The 20,706-nt window shown below is 54.2% G+C and overlaps 1 protein-coding gene across 1 annotated transcript; it reads left to right on the top strand.

Annotated features, from left to right (window-relative positions):
- The first annotated feature begins 2,484 nt into the window (after nt 1-2,484).
- Nucleotides 2,485-18,881, top strand: FOXRED2 (FAD dependent oxidoreductase domain containing 2). The gene is made up of 8 exons (XM_081084141.1): nt 2,485-3,677; nt 5,538-5,789; nt 5,936-6,199; nt 8,578-8,744; nt 11,741-11,906; nt 13,048-13,289; nt 14,758-14,928; nt 17,054-18,881. The coding sequence occupies exons 1-8, from the start codon at nt 3,007-3,009 to the stop codon at nt 17,311-17,313; spliced, it is 2,193 nt and encodes a 730-aa protein (XP_080940267.1). The 5' UTR covers nt 2,485-3,006; the 3' UTR covers nt 17,314-18,881.
- The last annotated feature ends 1,825 nt before the right edge of the window (nt 18,882-20,706 follow it).

The following is a 20,706-nucleotide window of genomic DNA, read 5'->3' as shown; positions in this document are numbered from 1 at the left end:
TATTTTTGGTTAGGTATTTGCCTCGCCTGTCTGGTTTCAGTGTTCATTCAACAGATGCTCATTGAGGGCATCCTGTATGCCCTCAGATACTGGAGAGTACACTGAGGTGGTTGTAATGAATAAGGTCATTTCTGCTCTAATGGTGCTTTTTTCTGATGCTGATACAGGCCATGAAAATTATAGGTAAGTGGCATTTGTTAGCGCTTTCCTTGGTCTGAGAGGTCAGAGAAGACAAGAGGTTTCAACTATTTTTTTTTAATATATTTTTATTGGTTTCAAAGGGGGGGAGAGATAGAAACATCAATGATGAGTCATTGATCAGCTGCCTCCTGCATACCTGCCCACTGGGGATCAAGCCTGCAACCTAGGCATGTGCCCTGACTGGGAATCAACTGACCTCCTAGTTCAATTACATTTAACCACTTAGCCAGGCCAGCTGGACTCAGCTACTATTTTTTATGAAAAGCAGCTCCAGCCATGCAAAGCTAGAATATAAAGTTCTTTCCACGCTAGACATGGCTGCTTTCCCAAAAGAACCCTCAGTTCCATCTCACTGGACCACATTAATGCCTCTTGAAGGTTCCTGTACTTCCCTCATAAATGTACTATGTTCTGTCCATGTCAGTCTTGATAAAAGTTATGACACATTTTAATTGACTGGGGTCTGTGGGAGGAGCTAGAGTTTAAGGGGAGCGTTCTTGCATCCTATGCCATTGTGAGAACCCTACAGAAAGCTCTGGTGGTAATCGTCCCCTTCCTCTTTCCTTCTATAAGTTCCTCTTCCATCTTTGTCTGATTCGGTTGTACATGAGGCTTGCCATATTTTTCATAAGTCTTTTTGATGAAAGAATTACCTACTTTATTCTGTTTCCAAGTTGATAATCTCATGCAGAATCCACATCCCACCTCTGGGAGGCCAGCTACAATCATCCTGTTATCCTCCACGTGCTGTGTAATAGCAGTGGGTTTATGTTTAGTGTCATACTGGCCTATCATAGGCCACTGTATTTACATTACCAGGCTCAAAACATTCATGAATGAATAAAAAACATTTTATAAAGAGCTCATAATTGAGTGAAAAGGGGATTTTCATTCCAAGCTCCACCTCTTAACTGTGTGATCTTAAGCAAATCACTCTAACCCTATAGAGGTTTTGGCCAGTGGCTACAAAATGTTGTAAACAGAATTTTTGGCTACCTCACTGGTTGGCAAAAGATCAAGTCAATCATGAATGTTTCTTAAAAAACAATAGACTGAATCATTGTAGTGTCCAGGTAAGAATTTCAGAGAGGAAGGAAGAGGGGGGGGGGGAGAGAGAGAGAGAGAAAAAAACATCAATGATGAGAGAGAATCATTGATTGGCTGCCTCCTGGAAGCCCCCTACTGGGGATCATGCCCTTGACCGGAATCGAACCTGGGACCCTTCAGTCCGTAGGCCGACGCTCTATCCACCAAGCCAAACTGGCTAGGGTCAGGTAAGAACTTTCAAACCTGTAAATTTTTATAAGGATATGCCTGGAAGCAAGATCTCAACAGACAGAAAAATGCTTCTCAGAATGACAGTTTGCAGCTTTTATGCATTTGGAATTAAAGGGGAAGGAAAGTAAGATACAGGATAGTGCCGAAACCGGTTTGGCTCAGTGGATAGAGCGTCGGCCTGCGGACTGAAAGGTCCCAGGTTCGATTCCGGTCAAGGGCATGTACCTGGGTTGCGGGCACATCCCCAGTAGGGGGTGTGCAGGAGGCAGCTGATCGATGTTCCTCTCTCATCGATGTTTCTAACTCTCTATCTCTCTCCCTTCCTCTCTGTAAAAAATCAATAAAATATATTTAAAAAAAAAAAAAGATACAGGATAGTTAAGAGTATATGCTCTCTAGATGGTGGTTTGGATTGAGGGGTCTGAAAGGCATTTCAAAGGTGTGTTAGTCCTAGATGCACAGAAACAATGGACAGGGCTTGCTTAAGGCAAAGAGAAACCCTTTACTAAAGAATGCACCTTGACCTGGCCAGTTAGGAACTTATCAGATCAACCTGTGAAGTTACTTTCTGTAGAATCCCTTTTTGAGTCCACAGTAGCAAAAACCTGTTAATTGGTTTTTCTGTCCTGGCTTCACCAACCTGGTTTCCAGTCCCCAAAACCTGGGTAGCCAACTGGGCTTTAGCTACATTCACGGTGGAATGTAAGAGCTGGAATTACCCCCAAGAATAATCTGCTCCCGCGCCTCCCAAGTGAAAAGGCACAGCTGAAAACAAGGGCCCGCACCGGGGGGTTGGGGGGGACCTCTAGCCCGGGCGCCGCACCCCACGAGGCAGCACCTGCAGGCCCCCGCGCCGCCTACGGACCCCGCAGGCCCACCGTCCGGCGTGCGGCGCGCCGCGCACGTGACCCCGCCCCCTGCCATTGGCCCGGCGGGAGGGGCGGGAGGGGAGGGGAGGGGAGGGGCGGGAGGGGAGGGGAGGGGAGGGAGGGGCGGGGCGGCTCCGCGGCGCGAGCGGGCTGGGCCCAGCCGGCCTCCTTGCGCGCGCTGCCTGCGGAGCGGCTGCGAGGGGCGAGCCCTCGGTAGCGGGTAGGGTCTGCGGGCCCGGGCGGCCGGAGCCGCGGTCGTGGGCACTGCGCACGCGCGGGGAGCGCCTCCTAGAGGGTGCGCGCCAGCAGGAGGGCGGCCTCGCGCCGGCGTGGCAGCAGGTGTGTTGGGCATCTCTGTCGCGTGACCGGGGAGGCTCGGGCACCTGGCCGGGGTGGGTCCATGCGGGCCACGCCTTCCTCGGGCTCCAGCCCCAGAGCAGAGCTGTGGCTGAAGAGACATGCCCCCAGGCTCTAGCCGGGGGAGGGCTCGAGGGCTGTCGGACATCCTTCAGATTAGGGAGAAAATAGGGGAGCACCCACCCTCTCACCACCATGGCAAGAAGAGGGCTGGCGCCCCCGGGAACCGGGGCCCTGAAGGAGACCGAGGGGTTGGGGATTTTTGGAGGGAGCTCCAGATCCAAGCTTGAAACCATAGCAGATGAGCTCAGAAGTCCTTGAGATCTGGTGCTGGCTCCACCCCAAAAGCCGCGAGCGCCCAGGCCAGCCTCTGCCTCTTGGCAGGCCCCGTCCTCACTCATTCCCAGGGCCTGCTGGTCGGCGCAGGATGGGCCTCTCGGTGGCCCCGGTGTGGGGGCCCCCGGGGCTGCTCCTGACCATGGCTCTCTGCCCCGCTCTCACCCTGCACCCGGCCGAGGCCCGGGCGCCCGCACCCCGGGACTACTGCGTCCTGGGCGCGGGGCCCGCGGGCCTGCAGATGGCCTACTTCCTGCAGCGGGCCGCACGGGACTACGAGGTGTTCGAGCGCGCCGCGGGCCCCGGCAGCTTCTTCACGCGCTACCCCCGGCACCGCAAGCTCATCAGCATCAACAAGCGGCACACGGGCCGGACCAACGCCGAGTTCAACCTCCGCCACGACTGGAACTCTCTGCTCAGCCATGACCCTCGGCTGCTCTTCAGACGCTACTCCCAGGCCTACTTCCCCGACGCCGGCGACATGGTGCGCTACCTGGGCGACTTCGCAGGCAGGCTGGGGCTCCGCGTGCGGTACAACACGGCCATTGCCCACGTCACCCTGGACAAGGACCGGCGGGCCTGGAATGGCCATTACTTCATGCTCACCGACCAGAAGGGCCAGGAGTACAGGTGCAGGTAAGGAACGGGGCCGGCGCTCACCCGAAGCTGGGCCTTTCCGGGAGGCACTGACACTTCCTGTGTGGCCCGTGGGTGCGGGAGGAATGGGAGAAAGCAACATCGGGTAGTTGGCATTACCGAAGCTTAGGTACCCACACAACCCGTTTGTAGACCATCTCCCAGAGCTAGTGTTCCCCAAAACACAGGCTGGGACATGCTGGATCTAGCAAGTGTTAGAGGGGCCCGGTGGGATTTCAGAACCGAACAAGAGTGCGAAGGCCCTACAGGCAGTGCTGCCAGCATTCGGTTTTAGCTTGCGGGGAAGCTTAATGTCCTGTAGGCAACCCAGCTTCAGGGTCATGAGCTAGACCAGGGGTGGGCAAACTTTTTGACTCGAGGGCCACAGTGGGTTCTTAAACTGGACCGGAGGGCCGGAACAAAAGCATGGATGGAGTGTTTGTGTGAACTAATATAGATTCAAAGTAAACATCATTACATAAAAGGGTACGGTCTCTTTTTTTTAGTTTTATTCATTTCAAACGGGCCGGATCCGGCCCGCGGGCCGTAGTTTGCCCACGGCTGAACTAGACTGTACTGCGCTGTTGCAGCCTCACCGGGGCCCTGTGGGAGCGGGTCACTGATTCCCATCTCACAGACGAAGAACTGCGTCTGAGAGAAGCCCAGCAACTGGTGCTGCGTCACTCGGCTTTTTTCTTTTGTTCCTTTTTTGTATTGGGAAAAGTTCAACTAGCAACAATCGTGCCTCGGATAAACCTCATTGGCTACATTACTGATACTGCCACTGCGCAAAGCTCCACACAGCCTTTAAGCTGCAGTTTGAGCTCCTATCTTCCTGACCTCGAAGCCCTGTTCTCTCCAGCTGCACCAGACTGCCGCTCACTTCCTGGCCATTAGCTGAGCACCTGGCTCCCAGCAGGTGCTCAATCAGAGTTCATCTTCCCCTATGTTTTGGCAAAGGCCCAGCCTCGCTCCTTGCTTCTTACAGCCCAGGGAAAGAAGGCTGAGCCATTTTGACCCTTGCATTTAAACAGCTGTGCGACAGCGTAGGGGAGTCAGCTATGAGCAGCGTGCACAAGAGTCAGCAGACACAGTGATAGGGGCTGCATATGCCCCTCTACAGGGCCATCCCATTGGATTTTTTTTCCAATTCGATTTTTGAAACCCCCCTGCGATCAAATCATTCTTCTGCAGGCTGGCAGGATCCAGCTCCCCAGCTGCCCTCGACAGTGCTGCAAACCCACCAATGTAAAGAGCAGGACTTGGGCATCCTCCTGATCTGTGGTCGAGTCTGGCCCTGCTGAGTTGGAGCTCTGGACGCCAGCTGTGGGCCTGTGTCTCCTCACCTGTAAAGCAGGCCAGCTAACGTCAATCAGGGTTGCTTGGAGCTGTAAGATGACACGTAAAACATGTTGCACTGAGTCTGGTAGAGATTAAGCCTCAACAGATGTCTGCATTTGTCAAGCAAGTCAGAAAGGGGAAAGTAGGAACATCAGGTCTCCTTCTCATCACTGAGGGTGATACTTGGTCTGACTGCTGTGTTCAGAATTGGATGAATTACTTGACTTCTCATGGTGCTACCTTCTCCTGTCAGTCAAATTCTCATATTTGGTACAATCCCAGTAAGGGGTAAAGGAAACTGTGTCCGCTGGAGTGAGCTCAATGAGGGATAGGGGTAAAGTCTCACGTCTACTGGGATGGATCCGTAATCAGATGAATGAATGAATAGTCTTGTTTTCTTTTAGGAGCCAGCAGTTTGAGTCAGGTGGACAAGCCAGGTGGCAGGTCCAAAAAGTGACTTTTCCTTAGTGTCTGGTAGTTAAGAGACTAAGCCAGCTTCCCCTTGTTCCCCACCTGCAGCGTCCTTCTTGTCGCCACCGGCTTGTCTGTCCCCAACCTGGTGGACTTCCCTGGCTCCGAGTACGTGGAGGGTTACGAGTCTGTGTCCGTGGACCCGGAGGACTTTGTGGGTCAGAATGTGCTGATCCTGGGCCGAGGGAACTCAGCCTTTGAGACGGCAGAGAACATCTTGGGCGTCACCAACTTTGTCCACATGCTGAGCCGCTCCCGAGTCCGGCTGTCCTGGGCCACCCATTACGTAGGAGACCTCAGGTATGCCACGCAGCCGCCCTGCTGTGCCGTGTACTCCAGCCCCTCTAAAGCCATCCCTGACCCCAGCTAGAGGAACCGCCTCATCCTCCGAGCCCCTCGTACCCGTACAGACTCCTTTCTCTCTCCTGCATGTTCCGTGGGCCCAGGGCCATCAACAACGGCTTGCTGGACACCTACCAGCTGAAGTCCCTGGATGGGCTGCTGGAGTCCGACCTGACGGATCTGGCGGTGGTGAAGGACCCCAAGGGCAAGCTCCACATCACCCTCAAGTTCTACCTGGAGGAAAGCAACCAGAGTGCCGAGGCCATCCCCCTGCCCCAGGACGACAGCGACAACTTTGCCATGCGCGTGGCCTACGACCGCGTCATCCGCTGCCTGGGCTGGAAGTTCGATTTCTCCATTTTCAATAAGTGAGTCCAAGTGAGGAGGTACCTGGGATGGGATCTCATACAAACTCCTGTGACGCCCCCTGGCAGCGTCCCCGTCCGGCAGTGCCAGCGCCAGGCTTTCAGGCCTCCGTCCTCAGCCTGGATGTGGCTGCTGCCTGGTTTCCCGCCCGGGTGTGCGCTCTCTGTCCACTGAGAAGGGTCCCAAGTGGCCCTGAGGCCCGCCCCCTCGGAGCAGCGGCAGCATCGAGTCTTCGTCTGTTGTGATCTTCCACCTGAGAGGTGGGAAGGCAAGGGCCAGGAGGTGAAGTTGCTGGAAGGCAGTGTGGTGGCCAGAAGCACAGGCTCTGGGCCAATCTGAGGATCTTTCTTACCAAATCCGTGAGCTCTGGGAGAGTTGCTTGACCACGGTTGGCCCCAGTTTCTCATCACAAAAATGGGGATCATAGTTTCTTTTTTCATCGGCCTATTGTGAGGATGAATATAGAAAACTATGTGGGCCCTAGCAGGTTTGGCTCAGTGGATAGAGCATCAGCCTGCGAACCAAAGGGTCTTGGGTTCGATTCCAGTAAAGGGCATTGAGAGAGAGGGAGAGAGGAAGAAAGAAAGAAAGAAAAAAGAAAAAGAAGAAAGAAAGAAAACTACTTGGCATATACTATATGCTCAATCAAATGTTAGAAGCCAAAATTACTTATGGCTAGAGGCCCAGTGTGTGAAATCATGCACAGGTGGGGTCCAACTGGCCTGGCCCCAATCGGGAGAATTGGGGCCAGGCCTGTTGGGAGGAGGAGACTGCAGGAGGTTGACCAGCTAGCCTGCCCTAATCGAGCCCGATCAGGGCTGGGCTGGCTGCGGGGGAGGGGCCGCAGGTGATTGGCTGGCAGGCCCTACCCCAATTGGAGTGAGAGAACTGATTGAGAGCGGGGCCAGCCCTGGGGAGGGGTGGTGGGCCAGCTGGCCCCGCCCCCAATTGGTGGGGGGGCGATCGGGGGTGGTGCCAGCTGGGGAGAGAGGCCATGGGCAGTAGCTGCCAGCCTTGCCCCTGATCTGAGTGAGGGGGCCCATCAGGGACAGGGCTAGCTGGGGGAGGGGCCACAGGTGGTTGGCCTGCCAGCCCCACCCCTAATCAGGGTGGGGGGCCGACGGGGGTGGGGCCAATCAAGGGTGGGGCTGCAGGAGGTTGGCCGCCTGGCTCTGCCCCCTATTGGGGTATAGGGGTGATTGGGGGCAGGGCTGGCCAAGGGCAGGGGCCACAGCCGGATTGGCCGGCTGCCCCGCCCTTGATCTGGGTGGGAACGGCGGATTGGGAGTGGGGCCGGCCAGGGGGAGGTGCCGCGGACGTTGGTCGGCTGGCCCCATCCCCAGTCGGGCTGGTTCGCTGGCTGCAGTGGGCAGCATAGCCACTGGTCGTTCCGGTCATTACAGCGTTTGGGTCACTGGAGTTTTATATATGTAGATTGCATTTTGAAGAACTGCTTTATAGATCCTCATCTTTTTTAGACATTGCTGCCTCAGTTCCTGTGTAAGGCTTAGTATCAAAGAATCCATCCAGCGCCCTGACTGGTTTGGCTCAGTGGATAGAGCATCAGCCTGCGGACTGAAGGGTCCCAGGTTCGGTTCCAGTCAAGGGCATGTATCTTGGTTGCGGGCACATCCCCAGTGGGGGGTGTGCAGGAGGCAGCTGATCAATGTTTCTCTCGCATCAATGTTTCTGGCTCTCTATCCCTCTCCCTTCCTCTCTGTGGAAAATCAATAAAATATATTTGGAAAAAAAAAAAAAAAGAATCCATCCAGGGTCTCACTTCCCTTCTGGTCAGGGCACAGGCAGACAAGAACCTCGAGGGTCTGAACCAGACCCTCCTGTCCCATTGGGTCACACAAGGCCTAGTCTTAGCCCAGAGCCCAGCCGTGAGTTGGGCTTGAATCCTGACCTTGCTCCTGACTCACCACATCTTTAACTCGAGCCGCAGTTACTCTATCTGTTAAATGGAGATGATTATACTTGCCTCCTGGGTCATGCATGGTATGATTTAAATGCAATCTATATATATAAAAAGCCAGAGACTGGACTCTGGACTACCGGTCGCTATGCTGCCCACTGCAGCCAGTGAACCGGCCCAATCAGGGATGGGGCTGGCCGGCCAACCTCCCCACAACCCCTTCCCCCTGGCCGGCCCAGCCCTGATTGGGCCCCTGCCGTCTCCTCCTACCATCTCCTTCTCCCGACAGGCCCAGCCCTAATCCGCCCTGATTGGGGGCCGGGCCGGCTGGACCCCACCAGTGCACAAATTTGTGCATTGGGCCTCTAGTAAGGAATATAAAACACTTAGCTCAGAGCCAGGCCTGTAATTCGTGTTTCATACACAGCAGCAATTTTTATTAACAACACTTTCTGCTCACAGGTCCCTCAGACTGTCTTCAGGGAGTGAGTTCAGCAAGAAGTACCCACTGGTCAGACCTAGCTATGAGTCCAAAGGAAGCCGTGGTCTCTTTGTCCTGGGTACGGCCAGCCACTCTGTGGATTACCGGAAATCTGCTGGGGGCTTCATCCATGGATTCCGATACACAGGTGAGCCCACCTCCCCAGGCTCGGGGAGCACACTCAGGTTTCCAGCAGCCTTCAAGGGATTGCTCATCAGTAGTCGACTGTCATAAATTCCGAGTCTGGGGCAGACAGCCATGAGGTTCCATGGTCTGAGGATATGTCTAGAAAAGCATCCAACAAGGTATAAAAGTATGTACATCTGGGGTGCATGTTACATGCCTGTGTCCTGTCGGGTGAAGTGCCATGTATTGGTGAGAACGCTGAGCTTGAGGAATGTTAACCTGGGTTCCTCCCCCGTGGGGTGGCCTCAGAGGTTAGCTTCATAACCTCTCTAAGCCTCTGTGGGGTACCCTCACATCAGAGGTGGGAGTGAGGGGAGGCCCCTGCCTTCGCGGGACTATGGTAAGGACTAGACAAGGCCATACCTGGGACCGTGCAGCTGTGAAGCATCACACGCAGTTTTTGGGCACTGACAAATCTGAGTAAGAATTGCAGCTGGAGCCCTGGCTGGTTTGGCTCAGTGGATAGAGCGTTGACCTGTGGACTGAAGGGTCCCGCATTCAATTCTGGTCAAGGGCGCATGCCCAGGGTGCGGGCTTGATCCCCAGTAGGGGGCGTGCAGGAGGCAGCCGATCGATGATTCTCTCATCATTGATGTTTCTATCTCTCTCTCTCTCTCCCTTCCTCTCTGAAATCAATAAAAATATTTTTTTTAAAAAAAAAAGAATTACAATTGGGTTATATTCGTTCCTTTTCGGAGCCTTAGGTACTGAGGGTATAAATTTTCCGCCCTCTGGGGAGGCTGTGGGATGGGTGCTTTATTGCATGGCAGGTGTTACATGAGCCCGTTAATCCTGTCATAAACACCATGAGGCCCTGCACCCTGCATTCTGACATTTCTGTGTTTAATTGGATGCCTCGCACTGCCTTAATGCTCACTTTTGCACATCACTGTCCTTCCAGTTTGGCAGAGAAAGGTAGCTATGTTTTACTATTGATTTCCAGACAGTATATTTTGCACCCCACATGTGTTGTCAGGACACCAGGGAGAGAGTGTTAGTTGTCTGTAAAGCAGAGTATTTGCACATTGAACACACATGCACACGCACACATACGGAATGAGAAGAGTGTCTCGTCAGCCGAGTCCCCCCAGTAAGAAACCCTCATCACCATTCCCATGCCCGGCACCCTCCCTGCACCCGCTCTCCTGGCACACATCTCCCCGTCCCTCTTGCTCCCTCTGTCCTCTGCCCCTTTCTTCCAGCTCACAACAGCCCCATGAGACACATCCTGTTATTTCAACTCCGTTTGGCAGATAAGGAAACTGGGGCACAGAGACGTTAAGTAATTTGCCCAAAGTCACCCAGGCAGTGGATGGCAAAGATGGAAATTGAATCCATATCTGCCTGACTGTGGTGCTCACAGCGAACTGCAGAGCTTCAGGCAAATGAGAAACAGACGTGGGTGTGTAGCCACAGATTGCCGTGGTCAGTACTCACTGAGGACCCTCCTGGGGGCGGGACGGGTGACTACACAGTACATTCTGCCCAGACCTTGCTCATCATTCATCTGAGAAACAGGCCCCGAGGGAGACAAGTAGCAAACAGTAAGGCAGAGTGAAGCCACAGAAGATAAAAGCTGGGCGGGCGGCGCAGACCTGAGCTGCTGGGAACGCAGGACTTGCTGGGAGCCTTGCCCATCCCCCTCTCTGTTCTGTACCCTCCCTACCAGAGTACCCACCAAAGCCACCTTTCTTTTAAAACAAAAGCAAATAAAAACAACAACTGTATCCTTCCTCTATTCACACATCTTGAGCGGTTCCCCGTCTCCGCAGGGAGTTCCAGCTCCCAGCACGGCATTCGGAGTTCTGCGCAGCCAACACCGGCTCGCCCTTCCAGCCTGGCCCCTCGCCTGCTTCTCAAGAGGTGCCAGGCTCTCTGAAGATTTTGTGTCTTCACATGTGTGCTCCTTTTGTCAGGGCTCCGTTCCCAAACTTCTCTAGCCGTGGAATTCCTCAGCCTTTTGCAAAACTCACGGTGGTTTCCTCCAGAGAGCCAGGTGTCTGGTGAGGCTGCACGCCTCGCTGTGACTGTGGGCCAGCGAGTCCCCTGTCACCTGAACTGCTGTGTCCTTGCCTTTCCTGGATTTGGGTGTTGTGTTGATTCGTTTTGGAAGAGCAGGCATCTGTGTGCGGTGCCCCAGTTTCACAACTGTATCGGGCAGCCCCGGGCACGCAGAAAACGTCTCCTGTTGTTTTAGACAGCGGGTGCTTTTCTAGCCTGACATACATATACAGAGCATTTCAAAATAGAACTCGGTGACAGATTGGGTTTGGGCTGTGAAGGAGAGGGAGCAAAGGGTCTCCATTGCGATGTCTCCCGCAGGAGCGGGGACTAGGCGAGCGGAGAGGTTGCAGAGGAAGGCGCCGGGTCCAGTTTTGGCACACCACGTATGGGGTGATAGCTGCGGGGCTTCCCTATGCAGGTGGCGAAGGCAGGGGGCAAACATGGGCCTGGGGACCAGATTCGGCCACGCCCCTTCACTTAGCTGTCCTCTGTGGCTGCTTGCACACCAGAGGCGGAAGTGAGTAGCGTGACGGCCTCTGCCAAGCCGAAAATGCTTCCACCTGGCCCTTCACAGAAACCACGGGCTGACCCTGCTCTAAGGCATCTTCTGGGCGTCGTGGTACAGTGTGTCTGGAGTTTAGAGACGCTGATGGGGACTTTATGTCCCTCCTGATGGCAAAAGACAAATTCTTCGTTTCTAATGTATTTTTATTGATTGCAGCAAGGAAGGGAGAGGGAGAGGAAGAGAAACATCGGTGATGAGAGAGAATCATTGATTGGCTACCTCCTGCAACCCCCTCTGGGTATGGAGCCCACAACCCAGGCACGTGCCCTGAGTGGAATCAAACCGTGACCTCCTGGTTGATAGGCCCACGCTCAAGCACTGAGCCACATCGGCCAGGAAAAGGATAAATCCTTAAGTGCAGCATGCCCTCCCTCCTCTGGCCATTTCAGTGCGTGCTGTTCACCGGCTGCTGGAGCATCGCCACCACGGTGTCGCCTGGCCCGCCACCGAGCACCCCATCACACAGCTGACCAGCTCCGTCCTCCGGCGCGTGAACGAGGCTTCTGGGCTCTACCAGATGTTCAGTGTGCTCGCCGATGTCGTCCTGTTGAAGGAGTGAGTCACCCACCCCACCACGCGGCCCCTCCGCCGCCTCACCTTACCCTCGTCACACCCCTGCCTTTCCCAAGTGTGGAATAGCCCAGTGGTTCCCTCCTAAGATGAAGCCTGAGGAGAAACAGGGGTGAGGGTAGGGGAGATGGATTTATTCTGGAGAAAAATCAGTGAAATCACACCACCAGCTCTGCAGACAGTCAGTCCTGAGTGTGAACCAGGCTGTGCCTCTTTCTACCTGTGTGACTTTGGGCAAGTTAGTTAGCCTCTCTGAGCCTTTCTCTCACCTGCAAAATGGGGGTAAAGTGGGGGTAATGCACAGAAAGCATTTGGCACCAAGTAGATGAGCAGTAAACTGCAACACCAGTGAGATTCATGAGTTCCCTGGGGCTGGGGCCAAGCTGGCTCCTTCTCAGTCCAGTGTAAGGGGACACTTCCTGAGCAGGAAACTGTAGAGGGGCTGGAGAGAGGCCCCCCAAGGACAGGTGGCAGGTGAGAAGCAGAGGAAGAACTCTCAGAGGAAACAGCGGGCCCAAAGCCAGGGAGTGCGGCAGCACACCAAGTTCAGGTCGGCCTTGACCCTCTCACCTTCACACCCATTCACCACACAGACCCCCGTAAGTCCCGTTAGCTCTCCCTTCGGGTTATCTAGAACTGACCTCCCCGCACAGCTCTGCCCTGCCCCTTGGTCCGGACCACAGCATCTCTCACGTGCACTGGTCCAGCAGCGGTCTGCTCTCAGCGCATGGCCAGGGTGGCCCTTTAAAACACGAGTCCCACCAGTTCACCTCTGTTCAGTACTCACTGGGGCCCGGGGCTTCCCCTCAGTCCAGATGAAACCAGGTGTTCCCATCGTGGCTTACACAAGCCTTCCTTGACCTGGCCCCACCCATTTCCCCACCCGCCTCGCCGGGCCCTCCCCTCAACTCCACTCCAGCCACCCTGGCCTTCTTCCTGTCCCTTGAACATACCAAGGCATACGCCCCGTCCCAGGGCTCGGCTGTCACATCCACGTGAGCTGTGCGGGGCTGGTCAGAGTCCGTGTGCTGTTTGATTGTCACTTCCTGGAGGGAGAGGGGCACGTGCACACGCCTCCCTCTGCTGCAGCACTGAGGGTCTGGCCTCCCATCTGCCTTGGTCCCAGGAACGGCACAGCATTCGAGTACCTGGAGGAGTTCCCCATGCAGATGCTGGCCCAGCTGGAGGCAGTCACCGGCAGGCAGGCCAGGCACGGGCTCTTCGTCATCAACATGGAGTACGGCAGAAACTTCTCTGGGCCCGACAAGGACGTCTTCTTCTATGACCGGTCTGTGGGGTACACGGAAGACGCCTGGCAGTCTAACTTCCTGCACCCCGTCATCTACTACTACAGGCACCTCCCCACCGGTGAGCTGGCTCCGTGCCCCCTCCCGCCTGGGCTTTCTTGAGGTGGGCACTCCTCAGGCCCCACTGGGGATCGAGGTGTCACCATGAGTCCCTCCCACAGCATTCCGCTGACAGAGGAGGACCGCTGGGGACTCGGCCCGAGACAGGAGGTCCAAGAATGATAAGTGCTGGTCCCAGATTCTGGCCTGCACCGTGACCTGGGCAGGGCACACATGGGGTGGCATGATCTCCAGGCACCACAGAGTAGAGGGACGCGGTCTTGCTGTGTGTCTCCAGAGGAGGCTGATCGTGGAGTGGGGAGGGGGACTTGGAGACGATTTGACGGAACAGGGAGAGGAACTGGAAGCGGTTAACGCAGGAGTGGAGCGGTGCAGGGCAGAAGAGCTGGGAGGTGCTCCCAGGTCTGTCCTTTGCCTGCTGTGCAACCTTGGACTGTTTATTAACCTCTCTGAGCCTCAGCTTCCTCCTCTGTCAAATGGGGATAAAAACAGTCCCTTCCTTCCTGTGTGAGGATGAATGAGATGATAGATACAGAGTGCCAGCACGGTGCCTGGCACAGTAGCTACCAAGGGGTGAACCACCCGGGGAACCCAACTCCTGCTTCAGAACTTGAAGGGCAGGCACTTGGAAGAGGATGATCTAAAAAGGGCAGAGGTAGTATCAACAGGTCCAAGTGGCAGGACCACAGGTGTATATCCAATAGAAGGAGCAAGGCCGAAACCGGTTTGGCTCAGTGGATAGAGCGTCGGCCTGCGGACTGAAAGGTCCCAGGTTCGATTCCGGTCAAGGGCATGTACCTGGGTTGCGGGCATATCCCAAGTAGGAGATGTGCAGGAGGCAGCTGATCGATGTTTCTCTCTCATCGATGTTTCTAACTCTCTATCTCTCTCCCTTCCTCTCTGTAAAAAATCAATAAAATATATTTAAAAAAAAAAAAAAGAAGGAGCAAGTAATATCGGCGCTGTCCCACAGTGGAATGGGCGGCCTCCTAGAGCCGAATTTCCCAGTACAGGGGTGGCTGGGTCATGGCCTGAGCCATCTGACAGGGACACCACAGGGGGGACCCACAACAGGTGGGAGACGAACTAGGTGAGCTCTAAGACCCCTTCCGATGCTGGACCCGAGCCTCCTCACAGAAAGACCAGTTTTGAAGTAGCCATAATAGACCTCAGTCTACGTGAGCCTTAGAGAATCATCAAGTTCAAGTGGTTGGTCTGAGTTCTGCCCTCTGATAGCACAAGGGACAAGTCTAGTTTTGTCCTGCTTCCTCGTGCTAACCTTCCAAGCATTCGGGGATGGCTGTGGAACGGACCGCAGCCAGCGCAGAGCTGTCCCAGGAGAGCCGAGCTCACGGGCATGAGTGAGCGGGGTAGGCGCTGGGAAGGTGCGGGAACCACGCCGCTGCCACTGACCCCAGGGTGGGAAGCCAGCTGCTGGGCTCTGACGCAGCCCTGCCTCTCCCCCACAGAGCAGGAGGTGAGGTTCCGCCCTGCAGACTGGCCCCTGCCGCGGCCCTCGGCCATCCACCACATCCTGGAGGACTTCCTGACAGACTGGACCGCCCCCGTGAGCCACATCTTGCCTCTGAGGCGCTTCCTGGAGAACTGTCTGGGCACCGATTTGCGAAGCTTCTACGCAGGTAACTTACGTGCCCCGAACGACAGAGGGACTGAGCTAGAGGGCGGGAAGAGGCCAGAGAGATCATGCCCTGAGCGGTTCCTGGAAGCACAGCTAGAAACCCAAACCCAGGGCTCCGTTTCCCACAACGTGGTGGACGAGGTGTTCACAGAAACCCCTCCCAGACAGCACGCCTGAAAATGCCGAATAAAGGACTGGCAGGAAAATTAGGAAACTTCCCAGAGCCAGATACTAAGAAAAGCATAAACCCAAGCTGGACGTGGGCCATCTGCTGGCCGTCAGCAGGCCGGGCCTGGGAAAGTGAGCAGCCTAGGGGTAGGAAGGTGAGGCTAGAGCAGGGGGGGGCGGGGAGGTGTCTGTTTAGAGACCTTCAAATAAGCTTGGGTCTCAGTGGGTAAACTAGGAGGCAAAGAACCCCCAGGATGGAGATGGTAGAGACCCACCGGGAGGGGAGGGCAGGGAGGATTGCCCCTGATGACTTCCAATCACTAGGCCTCACTTGTGAGTTGGGGCCAAACTGCACAGTCGCTGTGGTACAGCAAACACCCGTTACGCATCCGTAGTATATAAGGTACTACTCGTACCAAATCAGGTGAGAGGCGGTCAGTCCTTGTTTCATCCCGGGTGACATCCTCGGTCCACTTTGAAATAAAAATGTGAATGTGTACATTAAGAGAGATGGCTTAAAACAATAGTTTAAATTCATCGTCCACATACATGTAAATGCTCCAACAGAGGAGAGTCATAGAGCAGAGTACTAGCATTCTGCAAACTGTCTGCTTACACGTGAAATACATGGAAAGGACTAACCTCAGCTACAAAGCCCCTGCCTGTCTCGAGGTTTCAGGAGTACACAGGATGCCGGGCTGTTAGGGAACTCCCACCCTGAGTCTTGGCTCCTACAACTGGATCATCACTGGCCCTTTAGCCTCCTGGCTCCCGCTCCCTAGACACTAGTTCAGGCCACTCTCTGTCAGTGCCTTGAACTCGGAAGAATCCTACCTGGCAGAGGGCCAGCTGGCAGAGGGCGGGCCTTCTCCCCGCCCCCTTAGGTGGTGTGCTGGGCTTCTCTGCCCCGGGCCCTGCAGGGGTGATGTGCATCATCAGAAGGGGGTGCTTGCCAAAAGGCCATCTTGCTGCCCCTCCGCCACCCTCCCCTCACAGCTGCTGTCTTCCCTGCTCGGAGAGGGTCGTCAGGGACCCTCTGTGCTGTAAGTCAGAACTAAAGTGGGAAATAATATTTGTGTAGCAGCCTGCTCACCCATGTAGGCCTCCCAACATTGTTTGCAATACCAGGGTGGACAAAAGTAGGTTTACTAGTACAGCGGCACTGTGGCATTCTTTGGAGTTAATAAAGCTGTTGTAATCATTATAACCTGCTTGTCTGACATTCGAACGACTGTAAACCTACTTTTGCCCACCCGTTTGCCCATTTTGTGAAATAAAAGACTCAAGCTGGTTTTCTGACACTCACTCCATTTTTCCATCCTCAGTCCCTCAGAACTCTGAGCCCGTATGTTTCATCCTTTCTGGCTTTTTAAATCAAAGTTACGTAATCCCTGGCTACAAGGCCTTTTCCCACCTCCCTTCTCATTCTCCAGAAGGAACTGCTTCTCGCTCTTCTGGTGTTTCTTCCTATTTCTGAATAACAAGTACCCGCATGACTGCCTCATCGGCCGGTTGACCACCAACTGCTGTGGCACAGGAGGGTCAGTCACAGCGCCGATGACCCGTTTTGTCTTCGTGACCCCGCAGCGCTGAGAGCAGGGCTCGCACCTGGCACTTGCCACTCAGATATGGTCGAGGGAAGAAATCTTTGCAGGCAACTCTGAGCTCAAAAGGGGATGGAGTCCCACCCCAGGCTGGCCCGGGCAGAGCATCCTGCTGGCCCCGTCTCTGGAAGCTGAGTCATCTCTGTGGTTGGCTTTCATTTTGGAGCCTCATTCTTCCCAAATGCTGGGGTAGCCGATTCCTGGAACGACTGAAGGGGCTGAGTTCCATGGCCACTCGGTCAGAAATGAGACACCCAGAAAAGTCAGCTCCCAGGCTCCGGGATGGAGGGTCCTCCTGCACCTCGCCCCACACCTCTCAGCCGGACTCATTCACCTCCTTTCGCTTTTCTCTAGAGTCCTGCTTCCTGTTCGCCCTGACACGCCAGAAGCTGCCGCCCTTTTGCCAGCAGGGATACCTGAGGATGCAGGGGCTGGTGGGGACCGGCAGCCTCCGGCAGCACCGCGTGGAGAGCGGGCTCCTGCGGGACTATGCCGCTGCGGGCAAGCGCAGGGTGGACAGTGGCCCGTGGCCTGGCCTCCGTGAGCCAGGAGACCAGCCCCAGGCTCCAGGGCCTCTGGACCAGCCCCTCAACAGCAACAAGGAGGAGCTGTGATGTGCGGGTCTCTCCCACCCAGGCCTGCCTTCCCACAGCACCGTGCTCCCACCGTGTGTGACTGCCAGAGGCCACTGGGATCACTGCAGTGGCCCCACCAAAGCCACACAGAGCGCGCGTAAGGGCTGCGGGCGGCCATGCGGCCGTCTCCTCCCCTCCTGTTGGCGTCCACAGTGCCCAGGAGGGGGGGTCCAGAGAAGGACATCCTCTGCCGGTAGGAGTCGCCTCCCACGGCCAGGCTTGTCTGCAAGTTAATTATCGCCGAGCACCAGGCTGGCCTCAGCCTGACCCCATCAAGTGCCCAGTGGTTCCTTTTCCTTCTGGTCTACTCTTCAGACGGGCCTGTCGGTGGAGGTCTCACAGATGAAACTCAGCCTCATCTGCATAAGGGTTAGTGGCAGCTCTTTAAAATAAAAGCTCCAATAATCCCAATTACCTAGGGCAGGTAGGACTATTACTCCTGATGAAGACAGCAGCTCAGAGAGGTTGGGTGACTCCCAGGGCCCCAGCCTGGAGTCCTGTCTGCTGCAGCCTGTCCCACCTCACAGCACCGCCTCTCCTCGCCCCCATCTCTGTTTTCAGAAAGGGGGCCGGGGCCCTGGGGAGCTGGGCTCATGGTCCTGGTCCCGGCGGGCTGGCATCAGGCAGAGATAGCATCTTAGCTAAGCAGGCGCTCCCTGAGGGAAGTCCTGCTCTTTCTCTCCGGGACTGCTCCCTGGTTCATCTTTAGTCTCTCTTTTCTTCTTCCACCCTGCCCTCTGGCTTCCTGAACGGTGCCTCACCTGGCGAGGCAGATCAAGTTTTGGCACCTTCCTGCCTTGCCGTGGGTTGCTTTTGGAGGTGGTTTGCCCGCTGTTTGAACAGAGCCCGCTCAGCTTGTGCGGAGACATTTATAAATGCGTTTGCATGATAACAATGATGGATTCCATTCCAGCTCCCTTAGCTATTCTGGCTCTTCATTGTCCTTCCTCACCAGGGACCTGTTCCCTTCTTCACTCTCCCATCAGGCATTGCAGTCCTGTTCTGAGTAAGCCATGGGAAAGCATTGTACATAAAGCAATCGTGGTTTCTCAAGGTCGGGATTGTAAGTGATGCTTTCTCACTGATTTTTATAGCCCTTCATTGCAGCCACTCAGAATGTGAGGGGCCTGGGCTTTCCGGCCCCGCAGCCTATTTCTGGGACCATTCTCTTGGCTTAGGTTCACATTCCTTCCCTACCTGCCCCACCCCCTTATCTGCAGATGCCTCTCCCTCCAGTATTGGCAGAGTTAGAACAATGGGACTCCAGCTAAGGCAGGAGGCGTTTACCCAATGACAATACTTGGCATAGTTTGCACACAGCTAAACCTTCTACATTCAGGGTCTCTCCCCATTCCCAGGGTGTAGGGTTCACTGTGTCTCCTACAGATTACAGGTAAACCGACCACCCTTCCTTTTCAAAACCTTTTCAAATAAGTATTTTAATTAGGACTGTACCCATAATTTCATACACATCTTGCCTACCCGATTACTGAAGACTGGCTGAGCCCCTTTTCCAATAAAAATTCGAGGTGCTGTAACATGGTTTACTGATGCCTGAATATGTGACTTTCCCATCGTCTGCCAACTTGTTAATTCCATCAACATATCCGCCAGCCTTATTTGTGTTCAGTTAGACATGGTTCCATTCTTGCTCAGCTGATTAGAGATGTCTGAGCAATGTCCCTGGTATTATAAATTCATTAGAGGCCCGGTGTACAAATTCGTGCATGGGTGGGGTCCTTGGGGTGGCCTGTGGAGATCGGGGCCCCAGCTTACACCCCCAGCCTCGCAGCCCCGCCTGGCACTGCCTTGGCCTGGTGCTGCCCCCTCACCTGCTCCACCATCCCACCTGTGGGGCAATCTATTGGGGCCGGGCCCCCCGCCCACCCCTCCTGCTGCTGTTGGTCTCCATCTGCGGAACAATCAGTGGGGCGATCAGGCCTCCGCTCACACCCACCTTGGCCTGGTGCCCCCCACTCACCTGCTCCACCATCCCACTGCAGACCCGCTCTCATCAGGGTGTATCGGGGCGGCAGCACCTCCACTGCCGCCTGCTGCCAGCACCGCATCACCGACACCTGCCATGTTCCGTGCTGCCCACTGGTGGTCAGCGCACATCATAGTGAGCAAACAACCGCAGGAGGGGACAATTTGCATATTAGGCTTTTATTATTATAGATAGTTGGCTTCAAACAGAAGTACTTTTTTCCTATGAAGATCATTGCTGGATTTGCTGGAGATCCTATCTCCATCCTCCCTCCTAGCAGATCTCGTTCCCAGCTGGACCAAGTTCCTCTTCCAGCCAAGGCCTGAATTCATTAATTCCTTTTTTTTTAATATTACAAAGCTATTGGTGAAAAATAAACAAATCAGTGAAATAAGAGGCCAGAAACAAACCCTATTCTAAGTAAGAAGGAGGTGATTTTTTTTTTAAATCACAAACCAATGGAAAAGATTGTGCAGGACCATGCAATCAATAACGTTGGACTAACTGGTTAGTAATTTAGAAAAGAAAATGCATCTCACTTTAGACCCTATATCATACTACAAATCTAATTCCAGATGAATTTTTTTAAAAGCCATATAGAAACCGGAGATGAAGAGGGAGTACTTTCATAAAAGAAAGGCTATTCAGGTTCAGAAGTAGCAGAGTAATTCCCCAGACAAGAAAGTTCAACATTTCCAGGTACACCCATCTAGCCTGTACCTAATTAATGGGATTAATGAGATTATTTTAAAGAAATTGGTAAAAATTAAAAGGCAAAACAGCATGGGCAAAAAATAATTACAGCAGACTATAATAAATATCATTATATATAGAACTAATTGAAAAAAAGGAGAAAAATCAAGTTAAGTGAACTATGGCACATCCAGCTCTCAAATTATACAGCTCTCAAAAACTCTAAAATATGGTGAGAGATGTATAATAAAGCGAAGTGAAAAGAAGCAGGATATGAAATTGTAGTTGCAACTTCTTTAAACCATATAAAAATAGAAACCTACATACTACAGAAAGGAAGCCTTACTAAATGTCATCGGTGGTGTGCTAAGATTTGCAGAAGTCTTTTTGTTTTTTGTTTTTTGCTTGTTTCTCTTGTCCAAATTTGTGGTTATACTCTGAAATAAATACATTATTTTTTTTATCACATCTGATTTTTGAATTTAAAATTGCTGGGGGCGAGTCTAGCTGGTTTGACTCAGTGGATAGAGCATTGGCCTGCGGACTGAAGGGTCCCGGGTTCGAGACCAGTCAAGGCCACATGCCCGGGTTGTGGGCTCAATCCCCAGTAGGGGCATGCAGAAGGCAGCCGATCAATGATTCTCTCTCATCATTGATATTTCTCTCTCTCTCTCTCTCTCCCTCTCCCTTCC

Source organism: Myotis nattereri (assembly GCF_964212035.1).
Source record: "Myotis nattereri genome assembly, chromosome: 2".
Taxonomy (NCBI): domain Eukaryota; kingdom Metazoa; phylum Chordata; class Mammalia; order Chiroptera; family Vespertilionidae; genus Myotis; species Myotis nattereri.
This window is presented reverse-complemented; position numbering and strand designations above follow the sequence as displayed.